Raw genomic sequence first — 23,609 nt, 5'->3', positions numbered from 1 at the left:
CCTACGAGTACAACTCTTTAATATCTTTTCAGTTTGATAAATTTCACTATTGTTTCTAACTTTTTGTAGCTCTTAATCATAAGAACCGCCGAGAATCTCACCATCTTTGTTGTCTCGTAGACGATATGTCGTGGGTTCGGTGTCCAGAATTTTGGACACTTTAAAAAGTTCGGTGCTCCATAAATAATTCCCCTTTTCAAAAATATTGGTGGTTCTATTAATTCGAACAGTATCACGAACATTGAATTTCTTCGTCACATTTTTTTTTCTTTTTCACCATTGGAATATTGCTTTAGAAAAGCATCAAATGTATTTTCATTGCAGTGGACATCCCAAGGGCTTGAGTTGGACAGAGATCGATGAGGTCGATGGTTGTATATCTGCATGATTTTATCTAAATCATGAATAAAAGCCGATGTATTTTTCAGGCTACAATATCTTGAAATTAATAGACGAATCATTCTTATTAATCGTTCAGACAATACAGCCTTTATCGAAATGTGACTATGATAGAGTGTTGTATTATATTTCGATAGAACCTTTTGCACATGGGGATTAACAAATTCACTGCCACGATCCGATTGAACTTCCCTATACAGATCCTGCTCAAGAATAGTTTCAATGGCCCGAGCAACTTCAACACCTCTCTTTGATCGCAGTGAATGGCATAGGAAGAGCGACTAAAGACACTGATTACCACCAGAATATATTTGTAGGGTGCATTGTGATGCTGTTGAAGTGCATCTAAAGTTAAAAGATCCGTTTGCATTATATGCAGAGGGAAAAAGGCTTTAGTTTGTCGATATTGTTTGCTGCGAAGCATGTGATTCCGATGCAGTGTGTAACTCGGTTCATTATCTATATACTCTTTTGCCTTTTTTAATGTGCTACCGGAGACAACTTTAGAAAGCGTTTTGGGAGAACTTAAACTTCCCTCTTCACAAATATCTACATAGACACCTTTCAAAACGTCCTCCATTTTGAACGTAAACACGTAGGTTAATGTCTAATCCCCTTTTGCACACTGGAGGGTGAATCAATTCGTCCTCGCTTTTGACTAACAGCCGCAGGTGTTGTAAAATCATTGCTGCTGCTGCTAGTATTTTCAAATATTGAATCTTCTTCTTCTTTTTTAAATGGTGTTGGTGTTGTTGGAGGACTATATTCTCTTAGTTTCTTTAGAATTTGCCTATTGCCAATAAGACTTTTGGGGAAGTTTGATACACTTAGAAAGGTGTATAGATTATTGTCAAAGGATAGAAGTCCTTTACGATTCGTCACCATATCACAAATTAAATCAACTAGATTATAACTTTTTCCCTGAATTATAATTCGTTTCCCTGTGCTGTCGACTTGAACTTGATCACCAGTTTCCAACATGAGATATGATAATACTCTTTTACTCTGCTCTCGATAGGTGAGTGGCAATAGGTTTCCAATTTTCAATACAATTGAATTCAATTCCTTCTCCTTTGACTGCTGCAGAATCCTGAGGTGATATTTCCTGTTTAGAGGGATCAGTGACAGCTGTAGGTCTCTCACGATAAGGTTTATGTTTGTCCATACGTCGCAATGCATCTTGAAGTAAAAGCAGTTTTTTGTCATCGGTAATATTCTCATCATTAATGAATTTGCTTAGATTGTCTTCAAAATGTTCAATGGGCGAGAGGACAAGTTCAAATGGTGTCAATTTATAGGGTTTTGCCATTCTCTAGAGAAAACTGTTTACAAGTCCTGCAATTATTGACAGTAAAAGTGTGAAAAAGCTACCGCCCGCTTGAAGGAGCCGTTTTCTTTTAAAAATTTTTCCCTTGTTTTTACAAGCCAAGGCGTGTACAGTGGAACGATGTTGCTTTTTCTGTTGTCTAACACCTTCTGGCAGTTGAACATTGCCCTCGGTTAAATTTAAACAAAGTTCAGATATTAGATTAATGAAATCATTGTCAACACTATGTTTGAGTATAGCCTTCCTAAGCAAGGGTTTTGAAGTGCTTAAAACGGAAAATAAATGCCGTTGTTCGTGTAGTTTCTCCAGTGTTATAATGCCAACAAATAACCTTTTCTACTGTTCACCGGAAGATATACTGTAATTTCATTGTCGAAAATGTCGGTGACTACGCGTAGATCCTCGGGTGTGCTCTGATTAAGATCCAGCAAAATTTAACCGTTGGTTTTTTTTGTCGCGTTATTTTACGCCGAAAAAAGAAATTTTGGGGCACGTGGTTTTATCTGTTTTTTTCTTTTTTTTAGTGAGATATAAAACTCCACGACTCGACAAATAATATAGATAGTACAATTCAACGCAAGGGTTCGCATACATTTGCTCTGATGAAACAGATTGTGTAGAACTAGGGTTATGGAAATGTGTCCATGATGGGAGCGAACGGTGAACAGTTGTAGCATTTCCTTTGAGAACTGTTCAATGGATTCAGCCAAATCATCAATAATCAGCCATGAGTTCGATTCAATACTATTGAAAATATCAAGCCCCCGTATGAATTGTATTGGTATGGTTGTGGCAATAGCTTTTATTTGATCACAGGACTCCTGCCAAATAATATAGCAATAGAAGATTTTTTCCGGCTTTTCCAAAAACATTTTATCGCAATTTTTTTTTATTTTAGCTAAAAGTGTTGTTTTCCCCGACATTGAGGGACCACACAGAAACGATCTGAAGGGTGTTTTAAATTGATACATGTTGCTGCTGCTGCTGTTGACAACAGTTGGACTATAACTAACTGTAAATCAAACGGGTCCAATGAATAAGTAGTAGCAGTTGCAATAATTTCTCCGTAGATATATCTAGTACTTTAGCAAGAACAACAACAAAAAACAATATTTTATGACAGCATTTATTTCGGCAACATGAAAACGTCTATCTGCTCGACATGAACAACGACGATAAAAATGACATTTTTTGTTAAACAAGAACAGTTGACAAATTTTCATGGCAGCATTTTTTTCGGCAACATGAAAACTCTATTTGTTCAACATAAACATGAACAACAATGATAAAATGACACTTTATGTACAACATAAATAAAAAGACTTTTTGTCCATCCACTGCAAGAACAACACTTATTGTCTTAAAAACACTTTTTTTTTGTTCACCATCAATGTATGTCGATTAGCACACAGAGTAACACACTTTTCTGTACAACAACAACAACAACAACACTTTTTTGTACAACAACAACCTGACACTTTAAAAAACAACACTTGAAAAAAAACACTTGAAAATTCTGGATAGCACAGTTGAACATTATGAATTTAAATGGGAAGACCCCCCCCCGGGAGCTGCGGGCGGGACTCCCCACCTCCCCCCGGGGCCGGCCGTGGGAAGGCCCCCCCTCGGGAACCGCGGGGTGAAAAAACTACACAATAGTTGTCGTCACTGCGGCAGGTTAGGTTGGGTTAAGGTGGTTAGTTGAGGTTAAGGTGGTTAGTTGAGGTTGGGTTGAGGTGAGGTTGGGTTAGTTAATTTATGAACGGGTTGGGTGGTTAGTTAATTTATGAACAGGTTGGGTGGTTAGTTGGCTAGTTGGTTAGGTTAATTTACCCAGACCAAGTTGATTGCGATAGTCTATGCATTCAACTCGGTATGAAATACGATAGTGACCATGAGATAGTACACTCACACCATTCTCGAGCACATAGACTTTGTCAGAAATACACGACATTGCATTCTTTTCCACTCTCACAGCAGAATTTCTATAGTGTAGAGAGCGAATTGCAGGCGCTTTTGCTCTCGGCACTAGGCTACTTTCTACACAGTCTCCGTACACGCTCATGTTAAAATTGCTCTTTACGAAATGTGTAGGCACCCCTTTAAACGCCATCTTTTCATCCCCACAAAGAATTTTAACGCATTAAACCTTAGGACCCGGGAGCACCCGCCTGGATATCAAATCACTCCCCATCTCTTATTTTAACATTAATAGTTGGTTTGGGGATTGGCATTTCACCAACTCGGGGTAAAGGATGGATTCCAGTTGTTGAAATCCATCCGCAAGCTAATGTATGCCCCCTTTTCTCGATCATCCAATAAATCCTCGGTCCCATTTACCTTTAACAGCAGAGAATCTGTATCCCCATAGTAAACTTGAACCTCCCCCTCCCGTGGCCATGCCACCTTGCACACATTGTAAAAAAACGACAACATGAGCTTTTTGGAAATTTCCAGTACTGAACTACCTCCTGCTATATTCTTGTTCAGTACTACTTTTCTCTTTCGCCTGTGTAAAAGAACCATGCCAGCCTCTTTGCTCGTGAACGACGTAAAATTGGGGTCGGCAATAATTCGTGCACACTCTAGAGGGTCAGTAACGACGTCGTAGCGAGATCTGTTACGTACGCTTTCACACATTTTGCCAAACGCTGAATTTAGAATGAGTTTGTACATTTCCTTCTCCACCTTTGAGTTTGCCCTAGAGCGTTTATCAACAAAAGTGTCGATAAACATCTTTAAATATGGTCGCTGATTGAACTGTAGGACCCTATATATTTCGGTGATCTTGAAACCATTGTTCACCATCCAGTGCAAAAGCACATGGTGAACAACGATATTCTCCTTAGGGTCTAAATCAGCATTCAGTTTTTGCTTAGAGGGAGTTCAGTGCATCCCCATATCTTCAACCCGTGATCGAATGTAGGGGCTCAATGAGTCCCTGCTCATGGGTCGATTGATACAGGGAAAAACAAAATCTTTGACTGAGTCGCGAAGTGGCAGTGGAATGAGCCCATCAATTTCGAAGAACCATCCTTGTGGCCCATTGTCCTTGAAGTTGGTAATGTCGGGGAACTCAGAAGGATTCTCACTCCATTGATAGTTCGGAAATGGCAAAGAGTAGTGAGACATTGCCGAGGGGTACAATGAGTTCATGTCCAAGAGTACTGCATTTGACTTTGCCCCTGTGCTTTGTCCGATCAGGTCGGTTGACAAGACGCGGTCCCCATGTAAAACATACCCTCCCCTCATTGAACGCTCTACAAAAAGGTGCTGATCTACATCGGTGATTAGGCCTATTTCCTCCCTAATAATTTTTAAATTCAAATCCATTACCAAATGGGGTGTGGAAAAATAGTAGCCTATATCTAACCCGAACTCTGAATAGATTTGGTCTGTGTTCTTACAGACTATATCCAACAGAGTTAAAACGTCACTGGCAAAGTACAGTCTACAATAATCCCACCCATTTTTACAATTCCCCTTAGACCACACCTTCTTGGCAAACTCATATTCCTTGGCTGTGCATTCACTGCTGGTGAGTGAATTGTAAAAAGTTTCAATTGGAGGTCGTTTCACCTCTCTTAAGCGAGCACCAGAACAGTAATAGTCGTATGCGTATACACCTTTGCAGGTCAACAGGTCATACATTTCACTGTCTGGAAAGTGCTGTTTAAGCAAGGGACAGCTATCAAAATTGTCGCTTTTCTGCACTTGAATCAATTGGCTCAATGCCTTGGGGAAAAAACTAAAAGAATCTAAAAACCTGATTTTATTCCAACACGTATGACCATTATTTACTACCTGCCATTTCAGCTCGAGAAGCAACAACTTCTCGGCCGATTTGGGAATAATGTTATAGGTAAATGAACTGTTTACCTATGGACTATCTACTCCCCCTCCATTTCTGTGTATACGTGCCAGTGCAGGTAAAATAAATTTTAAATCATAATTAGAGTTGTGGATATAAACAGGGAAAAAAACTGCTGGCTAACATTTAAGTTATACGATTGATGCGCAACCCGTCTAAAATTACTGCTCCCAGATGATATTTCCTGCAACAAGTGATTATGATCCCTGACTTTCCCCCTCCCCCCTCTGTTCCCGTTTGTCCCCGTCTCCCCCGCTACACACTCCCCTTACAAACCCAACAGATTTTTTGATTTTTAATTGCGAGACGATCCTCTGCAGACAAGACCATTGGATAATGTGTGTTTCTCAAACGAGAAATAGCACCATTAGCGGTTCCAATTAGTTTAGTCCGTGCCTTGACCAAGCACTTCCCCTCATCCTATGTTTCTACTATTTCTAACAACTGCATGGTGTTAGAATTGTCTTTTTGCGCATGGGCATAGGACACAGCAATAGCTTGAAGTTCTTTGATTCGGTTTGGAAATCGAGGATCGTTCACCTCCAGCAGCTTAGCTTCACAATCCAAAGATATTTTGTTGCACTGGAGGAGGGTGTTCTGGAAATTTTTGAAGCGTAAAATGGCCCTATCCCCAGAAAACGTTTCCACTGTCTGGTAGCCATGCCGTCTACAATACCTCATGTGATTTTGCGACTTTAATTCAGTCCAAAATCGAGAGAGGCATGTTTGACAGTAGAAACGGGCACTCTGTTTCTTACCCTCCCCCAGAACTCTACTGATGTCTGTGATCGGGTTAAAATGACCAATTGAATTGGCAAAGTCACTAGATGGTGGTGTATACAAAAACCAAACCCAGTGTTTGACTAATTCAATTGACGGGCCCCTTACTGGGAAAACGACCCCCTTCTTTTTTAAACGAACCCCATCTTCAAATTCAGTTTCAAACTGAACCACAGTAACGCTGATATTTAAATGGGCATTAGCCCTTTCAAAATTATCAATAGATCTTAGCGCTACTGGGTATTTTCCATCTAAACATGAGAAATCTACAATGGGGAAATTGGACCCGTCCTTCCCCTGTACAGCCCAATCGTCTAAATTCGTCTTGGTAGTGTCATCTGCTAGAGGCGGAAATGCTGATATGAGGAAAGCATACTTGACACATTTTTGACCTGTTTCAAAACAGATCTTCTGGACACCTTGACAACCTACTAAATCTGGATTATATTTTAATTAGATTGCCCTCCCTCCCCCAGCCCCCCTCTTAAAATAAAATCTTTCTTAAATTTACAAATATTAACGCTTAAATTTTAAATAAGTAAAACTACAGACCCGCGACCGTTTTCGTTAAAATTCTCGAGATGCGCAATAATATGACCTACCCAATCCGTAAAAACACCCTCAAAATTTTCTAAATTCGGATAAATCAAACGCATCTCGGAATGTATATAATGATAATAAACTTCACTTTTCTCCTCATTTAAATAAAATGCCTTTAAAACAATAGAAACCTTAAATGAATCCCTACCCCCCACAATTGAATTTGGTTCTCCAGCAGTGCACGAATTTTATCTACATAGTCATGCACCATTTCTATGGGATCAAACACAATTTCCCCCCCCTTAGTGAATTAAACGGGTCCCCAAATGGCGCAGTATAGACATCTACTGCATTTAATGTTGTGTTGGTCAGCTGAAAGTTTCGAAATGTTTTCACTTGGTCATTACCCCCTTCCCCCTCTGGTATTTAATCAACACTCCCTCTCCCACATTGTTCAACAATATTTGGGGTATGCGAATGCTCCACTTCAGTTGTTTGAAGTGGAAGTAGGTAATCAGTGGGGGATAGAGGAGGGTTCCCAGTTAATTCGTTTGTAAAATCCTCTAAAATTTCTAAGGTGTCTGGACTCAAGTCCCCCTGCTCAACTGTGCTATTATCTACATTTAAAAAATCATTTAAATACTCATCAATATTAAACGGTATTTGACTGTCAGGTAAAATGTTATCGTCCCATGTTGAATTGTTGTTGGAGAGCTCCTCTCCTCCAACTGATGATGATGGTGACAAGGAATATGGTACCAATGGTCCAATCTATAAATGAAAAATAGCTTATTTTTAATGTGTTCAAATCACCCCTACTGTTTTTAAAATTTGGATTATTATTATTTAAAACGTGCTTAGTAGTAGTAGTAGCAGTATGCACATAGTAGCATTTGGTTAATTCACTGTCCCCCCACCTATCGATATTCTGAAAGTTCCAAAATATCAAACTTAATATATGATATTTACAATCTAAAAATTACATAGAAGTTGTAATTTGATTTTGTTCAAACAACTCCACCCCCTTTCCAATATTTAATGCCCCCCCCCCCTCCAAGCCGGACCAGCGCTTCCCGCAGCGCTTCCCGCGACGCTTCCCGCAGCGCTTCCCGCGACGCTTCCCGCAGCGCTTCCCGTAGTGCTGCCCGCAGCGCTTCCCGCGGCGCTGCCCGCAGCGCTTCCCGCGGCGCTGCCCGCAGCGCTTCCCGCAGCGCTTCCCCGGCCCGCAGCGCTCCCCGCCGGTTAGTATAAGATATTTACAATCTAAAACGAATGACATAGTAGGTTTTGATTTTGTTCAAACAATCCCTCCAAATAAAATTTCATATTAATATCCCATATCTGCTCTGGAAAAAAAACATGATTTGAAATGGATAGCCATCTCCTGTCATGATACACAACTCATTCCGATAGAAAGTTGTTTTTATAATATTTGTAGAGGCAAGGTGAATCCGTTAATAAAGCAGTTTATAATGCAAAGGATTTTGCTACTTATTATGAGCGGGATATAGTGCATTTTTTGGCTTCACTAATCTAATTTAGCAGGGTGAATGCATGCACTTGACATGATTCAAAAGGGAGAACATTATATTTGCTTTGGGGAGAAAAAATCTTTTAATATCTCTGAGATACACGTTTACTGTGTTCGAAAATGGGGAAAAGAAAAGGCCTAAAAAAGTTGGAAGAAATAGGTAGATATTTCTATAACTGGAGGTAAAAATGCTTATATTTGCAAATTCCGTCTGGGTTTAGGTGTCAGATGGATCTGACATAGCATGCTGGATGGCAACTTTCTGACCTAGCTTTGATGGGACAGCTATTAGAGGTCCAAGGAGAGTGGATGGGCCAGCGATGTAACATTCCAGCACGGATTGGGCTGCGGCTTGGGCAGGCAACACTTGTTTAGGAGGCTTCGGCCAGCGACCATATTGTATGACTGTCGCCTTCGCAGGGGCCGCATTATTTCCCCTTGCTCTCTTACTGGCTGGCGGTGGGCATTCTTCACAATTTGCCTTAAAAAAGAAGAGAAAAAAAATTTGTATCAAAATAATTTCCCCCTTTTTTAAAGAAGGAAAATTAGTATCCCCATCCAGATAGCCATAATTTTGTCGAGAACGCATTTATCACTAAGAAAGCCCCCTTACGCCAGCATTTTCAGTAAAGCAAAAAGTAAAAATATACTAAACTCAGAAATCAAATGCTATTTTAATTAATTAAAAAAGCTTATTCATAGACATCCCAACCTAACCTTACTTTTCATGCAAATCTTTGTTTTCATTTTACAATAATGGCGATAGAATTGAGGCATGTGCCCCTCCTCCCCCCCTTTCACCAATGTGCTAAATATATTGTTAGTAATTATTTTTGGAAATAATCCCGTTTCACTCCTCCAAAAATACAGGTTACGAATCTACAAGCTTAATAAACAGCAATCTCTTTTTGCTTGAAACTGTTTTAATTTGATAGAAAAACAAACCATTTTGATTTAAGAAACCTTTTACAGGAAGTGCTTTAAAAAGGGTGACAGCTAATTTTAACCTCGCGCTAGAGAGCCTTATGTCAAAACCAGAGCGGCTTAATAACAACAGAGTGACGGATGTCAGTTAGAGAAAAGATTACAATACAGAAAAGCCAAAATTTATTGAAAAAGAGAAATATTTCTATTACGAGAATTATCGTTGTAAAAACAGTGGGGGATGGGTTAGGTTTATGTGGTAAAAATAAAATATTTTTTGCTTTCTAGTGTGTATAAAGAGAGCATGGTGGTGTTTTGTCTTGTGGGGGCGGGGGGACTGAGATATACTAGAGGGTGACCAAGGAAACTAATTTTATTTTGAAAATAAAAAATGAAAATGTACTCACATTGCTAATTGTGGCTGCCAATGCTTCAAGCTCATCAATAATATTTAGTGTTCTATCCATTGTCAGGTTACTTTACTTTCTGATAATTTAATCACAATGCATGTCCCTTATATACGAAATCTCCAGGGTGAATTGTTATGTAACGGGGAAAACCATATGTAAGCAGGCCTCTGATTGGCTCAGAAAGGAGATGTATCTGACTCGCTGATTGGCTGAGAAGGATGCATGTACTTCCGGTTTCCTATTCCTTGACACCTTGACAATCATCCCTAGCGTGCACTTGACTAAAACAACAACAACGAATAAATCCCTCAGGCCTAAAGATTAAAGAAGCCATAATGTTTCTTAATTCCCCTTTCGTGAATCAATAATTCCCCGCCGATTATGTAAATCAATTTCTCAGGTTAGGTTAGCCTAAAGATCAAAGAACCCATGTTTGTTTCTTAATTCCCCTATCGTGAATCAATAATTCCCCGCCGATTATGTAAATCAATTTCTCAGGTTAGGTTAGCCAAACAACAAAGAAGCCATGTTTGTTTCTTAATTCCCATTTCGTGAATCAATAATTCCCCTCGATTATGTAAATCACCCCATTGTCATTACACCTGGACAAACAGCAACAAATAAATCGACCTTGAAACATCCATCAAAGTGAGAAAAATCCTGTTTTTCCATTCTCACTGACAAAAACCATAAAACATCCATAAATTGCTGTACTCGTCGCTGTTTTTTTCATTCTCACTGAAAAAAACCATAAAACATACATAAATTTATGTTTACATCCATGAAAAACATCAAATAAATTGACCAACAATCATAACCGTCCAAAAAACATCCATAAAAGTGAGAAAAATCATGTTTTTTCAAGTGAGAAAAATTCTGTTTTTTCATTCTCACTGACAAAAACCATAAACCACGTGGTGGGTGTCAGATCAATAGGGGCCTTTCTACTGGCCATTTCCTGGTAATGCCTGCATTAGAGCCCCACCCGTTTCAACACACATCTCCTCACAGACCCTCAAACCCGCCAGACTTACATCTCGGAACTTTCTGCCCAAATGTGGGATCTTCTCCCAAATACCTCTATAACTCATCAGCGACGTCGTGATTTCTGTTGTAAGAACAAAAGGGGACGATGAAAAGCCTTGGCTAACCGACAAAATTACCTTATAATTTGTTGAGAAGCTTAAACGCAATAACAAGTCAGACAGAGAGAGCAGGGACAGATATAAGAAGTTGAAGCGTGCTGTGGAAAAAGCCACCCATAGAGCCCATTGTACTTGCAAGAAAAGTCTCAATTCCTACACACTGCTAAATAAAAACGGCTCCCAGATACAAAGCACAGAAGGTATTTGCTCGACATAAAATGGAGCATTTCAAAGAAAATTCGAATCTTAATGTCCTTCCAAGCCCTGCCGTCCTTGACCTCTTTCCTGTTACTTTCTCAGACCCCAGCCCACCTCCCCTCCGCTCTGAAGTTTCCGAGCACTGAGGACCAATAAGACCCCTCGACCAGAGGAAACACAAGTAGAATTGCTGAAAGCCCAGTGTGAACCACTTATAGATCTTTTCCACAGGATTGTATCCGTTGCCTGGCAAGAAGAACATTTCCCAACTCTTTGGTGCGAGACCACAATTGTTCCACTACGCAAGAAGGGGTCAAAGGTAATATGTGATAATTACCGTCCTATTAGCCTAACAAGTCAAACTGCCGAAATTCTCATCAGAATCATACTTCGACGGTTCAGAGCGCGTCTTCCTTATTCATCCAAAAGTACCAAGCCGGTTTCCGCCTTGGAAGATCGACCATTTAACAGATTTCCTCTGTGCGTCAGATTTTAGAGAAATACCTGGAATTTGACTGCGACCTATACCAGCTATTCATCGACTTTAAACAAGCATTTGACCTTATCATAGGCAGCGCAATAGCCCTTGAGTTAGAAGTACTTTTGAAGGACTTTAAGACTTTAGCGTAACGAGCAAGGGATTTAGAGGAGGCAGTGCCCCTAATATACGGGATCATATCTGTCCGTTTCAAGTTTTAATGGTATTCCTTAAAATTTTTCGAAAAAAATAGTTTTTTTATTTAGTTTCAGTTAAAATTCAACGGAGTTACTACTTGGGAAACTCCTAAGCTCTTCCCCAACAAGCCCTTGATTATGATCTTGTTTTACACGATTGTTGTTGTCATAAAATTTGATTTCAGACTGTTTGATGTGATTTGTGTCCAGGAATAAAGACTAAAATGTAGTCCAAATACCGTTCCAGACATATAGACAGGAGAAGGGGTCTTTACGCCTGAACTTCTCCAAAATTTCTGGAACTTTTAAGAGGCTCCCTGTATATTTTTTTTTATCTTACATATAATTTGCCTATATTTTTGTTTCTGTAGAGGTTATGCCCCTTCCCCCGGCTATCTTTACTTTAGAAAAGAGAAACGAGGGTTTGAAAACAGCTAACATAAATTATTCTTAATATAACCTTTTTTGACCAGAGTTTTTCTGAAAAATGTTGACATTTCTAAAAATAAAATCCAGGAAATAAATAGAAGGTTTTTCCATGATTTGCCAATGCTAGAAGACCTAAATCTAAGCCTTAATTCAATAACAATTGTGCATGACTATGCTTTCAAAGAAATTCCTCGTTTATTAAAGCTTGATCTTTCAAGAAATACCATTACAGTTCTCATCCCTGAAGTGTTTTATGGACTCTCGGCATTAGAAAATTTAAATCTGTTTGAAAATCAGATAACCCATATTGGCCCGAACACTTTTGAATCTCTATCAGATTTGACATATTTAGGTTTGACAGGAAATAAAATAGCAAGCCTCGATAGTCGTGCTTTCTATGGTCTTAGTAAACTAGGAATTTTTTGACCAGAGTTTTTCTGAAAAATGGTTTTTTTTCAGAAACAATGATTATTCGCATGGCTTTTTTACTTTTCCTGGCAACTTTTGGCTCGTCGACAAGCAGCGGGAATCTTTCCAGACTACCAAACCGACTCGCTCGGAGCGACAAATTCCCGACCAATATTTGTGAGACATTCCTGAATTCACCGAGAGCAATTCGCTGTCAATGTGATATAACTGATGAAGCGCTAGCAGAAGATCTGGATTGTTGGATTACAGAAACTATTGAAGAGGATGACCCAGTTTGGAATATTTTTGACTCGCAAGAAAATGCTATCGACCTGAAGATACAACTTAAATCAGAAGGCTATCTCAACTTTGTACCCACAAAAGCCTTGACCCTGCTAAGTGAACTTAAAACTTTGAATATGTATAACACAAATATTAAAGTGCTTCCACTGAATGCTTTTGGCAAACATCATATGCTTTCGTCTGTAACATTAAACAATAGTATTGAAGTTTTGGAAGAGAGTGCATTCTCAAACTTACCAGAGTTGACTATCATTGACATTTCTAAAAATAAAATCCGGGAAATACATAGGGCGATTTTCCATGATTTGCCAATGCTGGAAGACCTAAATCTAAGCCAGAATTCAATAAAAATTGTGCATGACTATGCTTTTAAAGAAATTCCTCGTTTATTAAAGCTTGATCTGTCAAAAAATACCATTACAGTTCTCACCCCTGAAGTGTTTTATGGACTCTCGGCACTAGAAAATTTGGATCTGTTTGAAAATCAGATAACCCATATTGGCCCGAACACTTTTGAATCTTTACCAGATTTGACATATTTAGATTTGACAGGAAATAAAATAGCCAGCCTCGATAGTCGTGCTTTCTATGGTCTTAGTAAACTAGGAATTTTAAGATTGGGTGACAACCAGGTCGCAACACTTCCACCTGGTATTCTACTGGGATTGTCTCACTTTACCTATTTGGATATAAGTCAAAACCAGCTCAAGGCACTACCAGAAAACGTCTTTAGCAACATCTATGACAATCTGAAAGTGGAACATGCACATCTTAGAGTTGACAGTAAGTGACAATTCTTATTCTTTATGCTAGAGTATCATTCTTAGGAATACTTCCCTACAAAAGACTATATTTAAAGTAGATTTATGGTATTGATCTCCTCAATATTCTTCTCATTTCTTGTTCTGTTTTTTTAAAGGCTGGTTTCTGACATGTTTTATATTTATGATGTTGTTTTATGCTGTTTATTTCTGAAATATTTTGATTGTCATATTAAGTGATTGTCCAAACCCCTCCACTCCACCAAGAAAAAGGAGAATTTAATGTAGTAGTCTTTAAAAATAGGAAATGACACTAAAAGAGCTAAAGAGTTTTAATTGAAGAAGAAAATCCAATAAGAATTACATCCTATTAGTCTAGGTAACGTGGGAAAAAAGAGGTCAACCTAAAACAAATTGTTACACAAATGATTCTATTACTAACTGACTGAAAAATATATGTTGATTCCGAAAAGTTTGCTGCCGTAGATCTTTTACAAAGTTTGAGTTTTTGAGGTTGAACTTGAGTTTGAAGCAGAAAAATATTGATTGAGTAAGTGGTAGGGCCCGCAGGCGTATATTATTCTTGGCCCATGGCAAAACATTTGCAATCTTGAGCCTCTGGTAACAGCAAAGACTGGTCCAGGTAAAGTTCAGTATGCCTGAAACCTTCAATTTTGTGAAAGTGAGTTAGGATGAGGAGGAGAAGTTCAAAGGCATATTTGGCAACATTAAAAAACATTGTCAAAGAGCTTATCTAAGCTGGGACGAAACAATAGTTTTCAAATAGGAGTTCAAAATACTCAGATATTCTACAACACAGAGATCAGTTACGTAAGGCAGATAAAAATCAAAGTAGCACAGAGGCTCGTTGGATAGTTGTAAAATAATTCAAAAATTATGTTTTCCTGTATGCTACCATTGTCTTCAAGGTTTCAGCACCAACGGTTTCACAGTTTTATCAGCTTGTTCCTTTATAATTACGACAAGCTCAGGCTCATTTTAAGCCATGCTTTTTGCAAGAACATTACAGTATCAAACACTCGCCCTTGCAGTTACAGTGAAATACTGAGAGAACGGAAGGCGGTGTTGGTGATCTATTCGAATACTCAAGTCGTTATTCTCCTTGCCACATAATCAAGCCAAAATCAAGAGGATCCAGTCGACACTCCATTTAATTACCAAACATTTTTTCACGCTTGTGCTCCAGAAGTAGGCTCGAAGCGAATAATACTTGCAAATACCGCTTGTTGGTGGGAGCGTTTTTGCCTCTACATACTTACCGGAACTCCCAACATTTTCGAGGAATTTTCTGTAGCGGACCCGGTCAAGAATTGTTTCATTTTTTACAGCCTTAAACAAGATAAGTATGGCCTTCTCTCCAGTTTTGCTAATGTCGTCTTTAAGCTGAATTCGGGAACAGTCCCGGCGATATCCTGGAAGTTTTTTTTTTTTTTCGGCGCGCAGGGGGGGTTGTTTTCTTATGATATATATTCCCGAAGTCGAATCTCATCCATGAAAAGCAGGGAGGAAATGAATTTGGTCGCAAACAGCGTCACCGAGTTCCAGTTTGTTGGCAATATATCCCACAGAAGGCTTTCAGTTTTCCGTGACTTTAATATCGGTTTACAGTCTCGTTACGTGTGGTCCAGTAAATCTGTATCTTGTCCTATTACAAAAATGGGTTGATATTCTTCCGACTCAACCGAATTCATCACAATCAACATGTCAGAATAGGATGGCAACTGGTACACTTTCCATTTCGGTAAAGTGTTACGGTAAACGATACGCAGTTCTGCTGCTGCCTTCAGGTTACTTTGCACTCTCAAAGTAACAGCAGTTGCTATCTTCTTTTATGCGCAAATCTTTGCATATTTTCCAGTCATGTCATTAAGGGTTTTCAAACCTATTGGTATAGTCTCGTCTACTTCCACATGCTCACTCGCGATCTAGCTATTTACTCTATTCCTGAGAGGCGGCTCTTCTGTGAAAGGGGAAAAATTAGGAGAAAACGGATGACCTTTTCAACATATTAAAATTCATGTTCCATTCTTGTTACTGCAGTGTCTTTGTACTTCTCACTAGTCTCAAATGTTATGCCCACGAGTTCTTGGAGCATTGAGATAACAACAGCACGCACAGGAGCCTAAAGAAGCCATGTTAGCCGATTCAATGCGCTCATACCGTGCCTATGTGTTATACCTGCACTAGTTTTTTAGAAACCGTATATACACTCGTTCTATAGCCAAGTCAGGGGAAAGACCACCCCAGAACCCGTCGGAGCGCCGTGTAACGATATTGCCTTTTTTAAACTCGTTCAACACCTGAGGATTTGTCTATTTAAGGTCGGCCATTTTATCAATATAAATTCTGTAGGACTTAGTATACAAGTGGTGGTTGAAAGATACGAAGAACCGAAGTATCTGTTCGCCAGTAAGGAGGCGAACCTTCCGGTTTGCTTTTCGTTTTGCTACAATTGAAGACATCAGTAAGTCAAAAGTATTCATATAAGAGTCAATCCAGGGCTTCGAAGTACACTTGCAAAGGCGGGAATGGACCGCTCTGGCTCTAGCTCCTTAAATTCAATGCATCCTTCTAGGACACCAACGAATACCGAGTGAAAAACTTGAAGCTTTTCAGAACGGTTGCAAAGATCGATACAAAGCGGTTCAAGCTCTTCAAGCGGTTTTGAAGTTCTGGTCGATGTTCTTTACATGTCTGTTCGAGAAATTTACCCAAATTAAAAAAATTTTCTGGCTGCAGGCCTTCGTGAGTTCTACGCATTGTGGTTTATTTTTGGACTGCAGCAGGATGTTCAGCCTCGTTGGTTTAATGATTGATAGTCCATTATGTCTGCTGTTCATTCTCATGATAAAAGGGGTAGCGCGGACTTCTGTATACCTAGAGGTATATCTTCCCGTTCATGTTTTTCTGTTTTTTATAGAGGTACACGGAAAAGGAATAGTTTGAATAGTGATATTAAGACTATTAGTGACCCCAATATTTTTAGAAAAATTATTAAGGAACTGCTTTTTGCTGAATATGAGTTTTGATTTATTGATTGATTTATTGATTGTAGGGGTTTTGTTGATATGATGTTCCCAGAGGAAGTATAATATATGATATTATTTTGTATTTATTGTTTAGTGTGATGGTATTAGTGGTATCGGTGGCAAAGTTTTCTTTGTTTTAAGGATCTTGTTTTCTCTACCTCCCCCACTGACAAGATTTGCTTTTTAGGGGAGGAAGTAATAATTTTTTGTTGATATGTTGTTTTTTTTTAAATGCATCTTTCTTTCTTTCATTTGTGTAAGGATTTCGGCATTACTTGTGGAAGCATTCCCTAACAACAGCCGTCACATGAGTTTGTTTTCGCTTTTTACTTGATTCGTTCATGCTTCTCGCTCCTGCTTTCATTACAACAACTTTCTCGTCTGCTTCGAGTGTTTCTTTGCTACAAATTAAACAAATCACCATTCTAGACTAGAATTCCTCATCTGAAAAATGGAAAACCTTGAGTTAGGATTGGTCGGAAGGATCTTCTAAGAAAAGGGGCGAAATAGCAAATATTAACGCAACTTCTACCAGCATCAGTAAGGAAGAATAATTTATAGATAAAGAATCGAAAATGCAAAAATCCTTCGGACCTCGTTGGGGATGACGAGCTCCGGACTTTTTTGTACCTTAAATTTGTCTTATGTTAAATCCAAGAGCGACTACCTAACCCTCTCCAACCTCAGTCCAAGCTGCTCTAATATTCTGATGTTTGTACGTATATTAAATCAACTGAATGGCTTCCTGAATTTGGAATCGCCTTTCCAGGTTGACACTTTTTACAGTAAGAAATTCGCACTCAACTTCAACCTAAAATAACCTCAAATTTGTGAAAGAGCTAAACCAGCAGACTTTTCGGATTCGGAATCAGGACACATTTATTTGTGTAGCAATTTGTTTTAGGTCAAACCTTATTTTTACTAGACTATATTTCGATTCACACACGGCCTTGTTTGTGATTCAAGGACTTGCTTAGACGTTTGCCCAGACTCAAGTAAAAATAGACAAATCCAGCTCAATATCGATGGAATAGTCATGGACCGAGAACATTGGGATTAAAAAGTATGAATTTTGAACGAAATAGTAAAAGTAGTGTAGCGCCCCATAGAAGAGTGTACTCAAATCGAGGAAAATGACGATTAATTGTGACCGAGAAAGAAAAAACGGCAACTATGTTATCAAACACGGCTCATTAGCGAGATAGCATCAACGTATAGCGGTTTTGGTTCTTTGAATATTTGCTTTTGTTTTTCACATCATTGTATATCAATGCTCACCACTTTATTTTGGCCAACCTTTCTTGTCAGTAGGGCGCTATTAAAAAGATGGGAAGTGATTCGAATTCCATTCAAAATTTAGTTGTTATATACAAGCTACCTTTTTTGCTCTTAATGCTCATTGGTTGGAAGAATATGGCTGGCTCTGGTGGGCTTGAAACCGTCACCCAATGGCAACCACACACGCAAGTTGAAACCTTTGGGCCTCCCCCCCCCCCAAGTTCTAAAAATTTTATGTGCTCGTTGATCATGTTTTCAAAGATCAGTGTTTTCACTCAAGGTCTTTATGATTATATTCCGCATTATTTGTCTATTTCTTTGCATTTTACACAGCATCACCAACCCCTTCCTTGTTCTACCCCGAAAATTTACTCCTAACTATGTGCCAACTCGATGTTGTGGTTTGGTGCGACGCAAGATCCACTTCACACTACGGTTCCTATATTAGGTTCCGTCAAATTATATATTGGTGTATCTATCAGTGGATCAGCAATAACTTACTGACTTCTTGATTTGATTTCCATAACGTTCCGCATTCTTTTGACAGCTCTTAGCTCCAAATTATAATTTTAACTTCATAATCTGTTCTAGAGATATCGTTATTGCTGGGGCATACTTTTTCTAAGACACATTGAATTACTACCCATGTGTTCCATTTTCCGACTAGTAATATATCTAGCCTAATTACATCTTTGGTTATCTAGAAACATTAAATCTACTTATCGCCAAGTTTTGTTACACCATACTTGCTAAATGATGTTGGGTAGTTAAAGCATGCATAAAATAATGAAAGATACCACACACGTTCAATTCAGAGCATTCTCATGCATAATCGTAGCTTTAAAAAAGTAATAAATAGTATATTGTTGTTAAGTCTCAGTTAGATCATCGTTTCTAAGACACGCAGGTTGTTGGTGCATGCTTAAAATATTTACAGATATGGGCCTTCCACAATGTCGAATGGTTTTGACATAATCAATTTTCTTGCAGGGATCTCATATAGGCACACATTCTGAGGGAGGGTCTTTTTACCCTTCCCCCGCAGAATTTCAAGAATTTTATGGTTTCTTGTATTTTTTTCATGTAATTTGTCTAACTTTGGTACTTTTTTTCGAAGTTTTGCTTCCTCCTCCGAAAAGTTGTTCCCCTTCTTATGTGAGACTGGTGTCGACAAAATTTGATTGTCGCATAGGCAAATATTTTTGAATTTTAGAACTAAAGTCCAATTTTTGAGTAAATTTCAAGGGATGCCCTGACTTCAAGAAAACGTTCTTCATCAAGGGTTTTCTTCGTTGTTCTATAGTTCTGTTAAATGTTTTAACAATCATTTTGTGCTTTAGTGTTGCATTTCAAAACCAAAATTCACCGCTGAGGACACTCGTAACCTCGAAACTCTTTAAGGGCTGTTCATTTTCGCATGTCATGGCCCTTCTTACTGAGACATAAATTGTTTGACACATATTTAACGATCTCTTTGATAAGCAAAGAGATAAGTCCAAAATAGCATATCATTAGAGGCAACGCTAAAGCGTTGCCTATAGTAAAGGCCATACGCCTCCTAGGTTTTATTATTTTTTTTTTCCACAGGCACTTCATATGGAAGGAGTCGTCGTATAAACTTCAAAGGATGCTCATTCGATTGGAAATCGGAGAGCTCTAGTGCCCTTTTTAAGAGTCAAAAGCGATTGGAGGGGAACTAGCCCCCCCTACACGCTTTTTTCCCAAATGTATCCGATAAAAATTTTGAGGTAGCCATTTTGTTAAAAATAGTTCAAAGATCATATAACAAAAATTCTGCGTTCGACACAGCCTCCCAGGGTCTGGGGGCAGGTGTTGTAAGTTATGGCCTGGGAGTAAATATGGTTCTTATAGAAGGAATGCTTGTATAAACTTCAGAAAGGGCTCATTTGATTGGAAATTCAAAGTTCTAGTTAATTTTTTAAGAGTCAAAAGAGATCGGAGGGCAACTATCCCCCCCACACGCCCTCTTTTCCCCAAATGCATCAGTTAAAATACTGAGATAGAAATTTTGTTAAAAATAGTTCATAGGTCAGATAACAAAACACCGATGACGACACAACTGCCCAGTGCCCTGGGGCAGGCGTTGTAAGTTAGGCCCTGAGGGCACATAAGGTTCTCATGGAAGGGATGCTCGTATAGCCTCTACTTCAGAGGGGGCTCATTCGATTGGAAACTGAAAGTTCAATTTCACTTTTTAAGAGTCAAAATTCATCGAAAGGCAGCTAGCACCCCCCCCCCCCCTCCCATGCCCTTTTCCCCCAAATACATCAGACAAAAATTTTGAGGTAGCCATTTTCTTAAAAATAGTTTAAAGATCATACGACAAAACTCCGGGTCGATACAACCCCCCAGGGCTCGGGGGCAGGTGTTGTACGTTATGCTCTGGGGGCATATATGGTTCTTATAGAAGGAATGCTCGTATAAACTTCAGAAAGTGCTCATTTGATTGGAAATTAAAAATTCTAGTTCACTTTTTCAGAGTCAATAGAGACCCCTCCCCCTCTTAACTATCCCCCCTCCCATCACGCCCTCTTTTCTCCAAATGCATGAGATAAATTTTTTTTATATAAACATTTTGTTAAAAATAGTTCAAAGAACATATTAAAAAAAACGCCAGGATCGACACAACCACTCAGGGCCCGGGGAAAAGCGCTGTAAGTTATGCCCTGGGGGCAAATATGGTTCTTATAGAAGGTATGATCGTATAAACTTCAGAGAGGGCTCTATTGATTGGAAATTAAAATTTCTAGTTCACTTTCTCCGAGTCTAAAGAGATCGGAGGGCAACTAGCCCCCCTCCCACGCTCTTTTTTCCCAAATACATTAGATAAAAATTTTGAGATAGCCATCTTGTTAAAAATAGTTCAAAGGTCATATAACAAAATTCCGATGTCGACACAACCCCCTAGGGCCCTGGGGCAGACCTTGTAAGTTATGCCCTGGGGGCATGTAAGGTTCTTATGGAAGGAATATTCGTATAAACTTACAGAGGGCTCATTTGATTGGGAATTTAAAGTTCTAGTTCACTTTTTAAAAGTCAAAAGTGATCAGATGACAGCTAGCCCCCCCCCCCCGCTCTTTTCCCCTCAAATGTATCAGATAAAAATTTTGAGATCGACATCTTTTCAAAAATAATTCAAAGTTCATATAACAAAAGCTCCGGTGTCGACACAACCCCCCAAGGCCTGGGGACAGTCGTTGCAACTTATGCCCTAGGAGCATTTATGGTTCTTATTGAAGGGATGCTCGTATAAACTTCAAAGAGTGCTCATTTGATTGGAAATTGAAAATTCTAGTTCATTTTTTAAGTGTCAGTAGAATGCTAATAATGAATTTGGGTGAAGCTATAGCAATTTGAAATATCATATGGAATTTGGGTGAAGCTATAGCAATTTGAAATTTCATATGGAATTTGCTTGAAGCTATAGCAATTTGAAATATCATATGGAATTTGCTTGAAGCTATATACTTTGCGTACGCCCCCGTACCAAACAGGTTTTTCTGGTAGTCCTATTCTACAGGTCATTACAGCTTTGCCAAGAGGAACGAGTATAACTTGATTGGTGATTAGGATTTGAATAAAAGTAATAGTTTTCTTTACAATTAATATTAGTAAGAGAATTGATTTCAAAGAGAATAGTTTTTTATTTGCAAGTATATTAGTGGAGAAAAAAATGAGTGGTGCATTTACATTATTGGAGATTAATGATGGAACTGACAGCAGCAGTAGCAACGATATCCGAGTACCCAATGTGGCTGTGGAAATAACTGCTGGCTGTAGACTATGTCTTGAATAGGACATTATGTATGCTAGATACGTGATATCATTAAGCAAATTTAAGCAGGAGGAGCAGCTATGTTTTGTTGGAAAAGTAAATATTCTCCATATAAATAAACTTCGGTCAGCATTAGATGTCCTATCAAAATATATTGATGATAACAAAATGCATCAGTGAATATTATTATTATTGTAATTATGATCAATAAAACTGTCTCTAAATCAATGGTATTTTTTTTTTCTATATTAGTATATCTTATATTTGGTAGATTGGAAAAAACAATTTATTGTTAGTGTGTTGTTGATCACGAGAGAGTTGCGATACTAAAAATGGGATAGATTCGAGAAATATAAAATCATGAGGAATCTAGTTTTTATGGAAAAAACGTTTATTTATAGACGATGATTTTATATAGTTGTCTATTCAAAGGAAGATGTTTTCTTGAGCACTGCTTGTCAATATAATTAAAACCGATTCTCCATCATTAAACTATTGTATGAAGCTTCTACATCGTGGTCCAAATGCATTTACACAATTTATTGATATATTGATCACGACACGATAAAATGATATTGTGGATATGCTTTTAAACATTAGTTTAGAAATTTAGGACTTTTTTTCATAAGAAAGATGGTTCTCAAGGATGATTTACTCCTCTCTCTCTCTCTCAGATAATTTTTTTTGTTGCTAGCTCAGTTTCATTGTGGTAGTGAGAGTGTCAACACATGAAGAAATGTTCCATACATGTCCGTTATGTATGTACTCACTCGGCAGCTGGTCATCATGTGAGAATTGCACAATGATTGAGGAGTATGATGAAAAGTGTAGATTATGCAACCCGTGTAAATTGCATAGAGGATATGCTGTACAAATTAAAGGTTGTAATTCCTGTCTTGAAGAGGTGTGTGACTCTCATCCTAGAGGCCACCTATGCTCCAATTGTCATTATGATAAATGTAATCAGTGGGAGAGTACATATCCCGGTATGATTGGAAAGAATCCTGACCGTGATTTTAGTTTATTGCTGCGAGATTGGTATCGTCGTGGTTTTAGATTGTTCTGGGAGGAGGAACCGGGTCAACGATTCAACTATTGGAACAACAAAAGAATATGGTTTCTACGTCATCGTTGTGAAGACACTGGGTGTTATGATTATAAACCCACTGATTTTTATTTGGCTGTGACGGAATGTGAATCGACACTTGAGGACACTGTTTGTGAAATTGCTTCAAATAGGCAAATTGAAACATGTGAATTCTATAGAATGAATGAGAATAGTATCATTGACTATACAAAGAGATATGACAAGAGTGAAGTCACACTCTACTATAGAAAATGTGACCCTGACTTTGCAATACATCAGGATTAGTACACTGTGAATTCAGATAATCTACCTGCACTAGTTGTTGTCGACAAATACCCAGTAGTGGATGAAATCTAAAGAGTAGAAAAGTCATTTTATAATGTATATAAATTTTTCTATTAATAAACAATTTAACATACATCTTTAGAGCATTTTATGCTCAGGACACTAAAATCAATAATAAATACGCTTGTAAGTATATTCTCCACTAGAAAGTCGTTCAATCGAGGTAAGTCAACGTAGATGTTGAGAAACTGCTTGTAGGTGTAGCCACGACATCTGAACATGAAAAAGAGTAGTGCATGAAACCCACATGTCTTAGTCGTTAAATCATGTACTCTTCGTTGATTTTGAATAATGCTTTTTCCCCTGCTTTCAGTAAAGTTGCTGATGTATGGAGGATATAATTTATACGATA

The 23,609-nt window shown here is 38.4% G+C and overlaps 1 protein-coding gene across 1 annotated transcript in view; it reads left to right on the top strand.

Annotated features, from left to right (window-relative positions):
* The window catches only part of LOC148950380 (uncharacterized), a 179,288-nt gene that overhangs the window by 64,411 nt on the left and 91,268 nt on the right, over window positions 1-23,609 (top strand). Inside the window, exon 3 of the mRNA XM_089091856.1 lies at window positions 12,689-13,723. Coding sequence (XP_088947982.1) covers window positions 12,694-13,723 — 1,030 coding nt within the window. The 5' untranslated portion in view covers window positions 12,689-12,693. The remainder of the gene's footprint in view (window positions 1-12,688; window positions 13,724-23,609) is intronic.

This window comes from Artemia sp. Qi Xiang Cuo, chromosome 7, assembly GCF_049724085.1.
Source record: "Artemia sp. Qi Xiang Cuo chromosome 7, ASM4972408v1, whole genome shotgun sequence".
NCBI lineage: Eukaryota > Metazoa > Arthropoda > Branchiopoda > Anostraca > Artemiidae > Artemia > Artemia sp. Qi Xiang Cuo.
The sequence above is the reverse complement of the archived record's forward strand: the minus strand, read 5'-3'. Positions and strand labels throughout refer to the sequence as shown.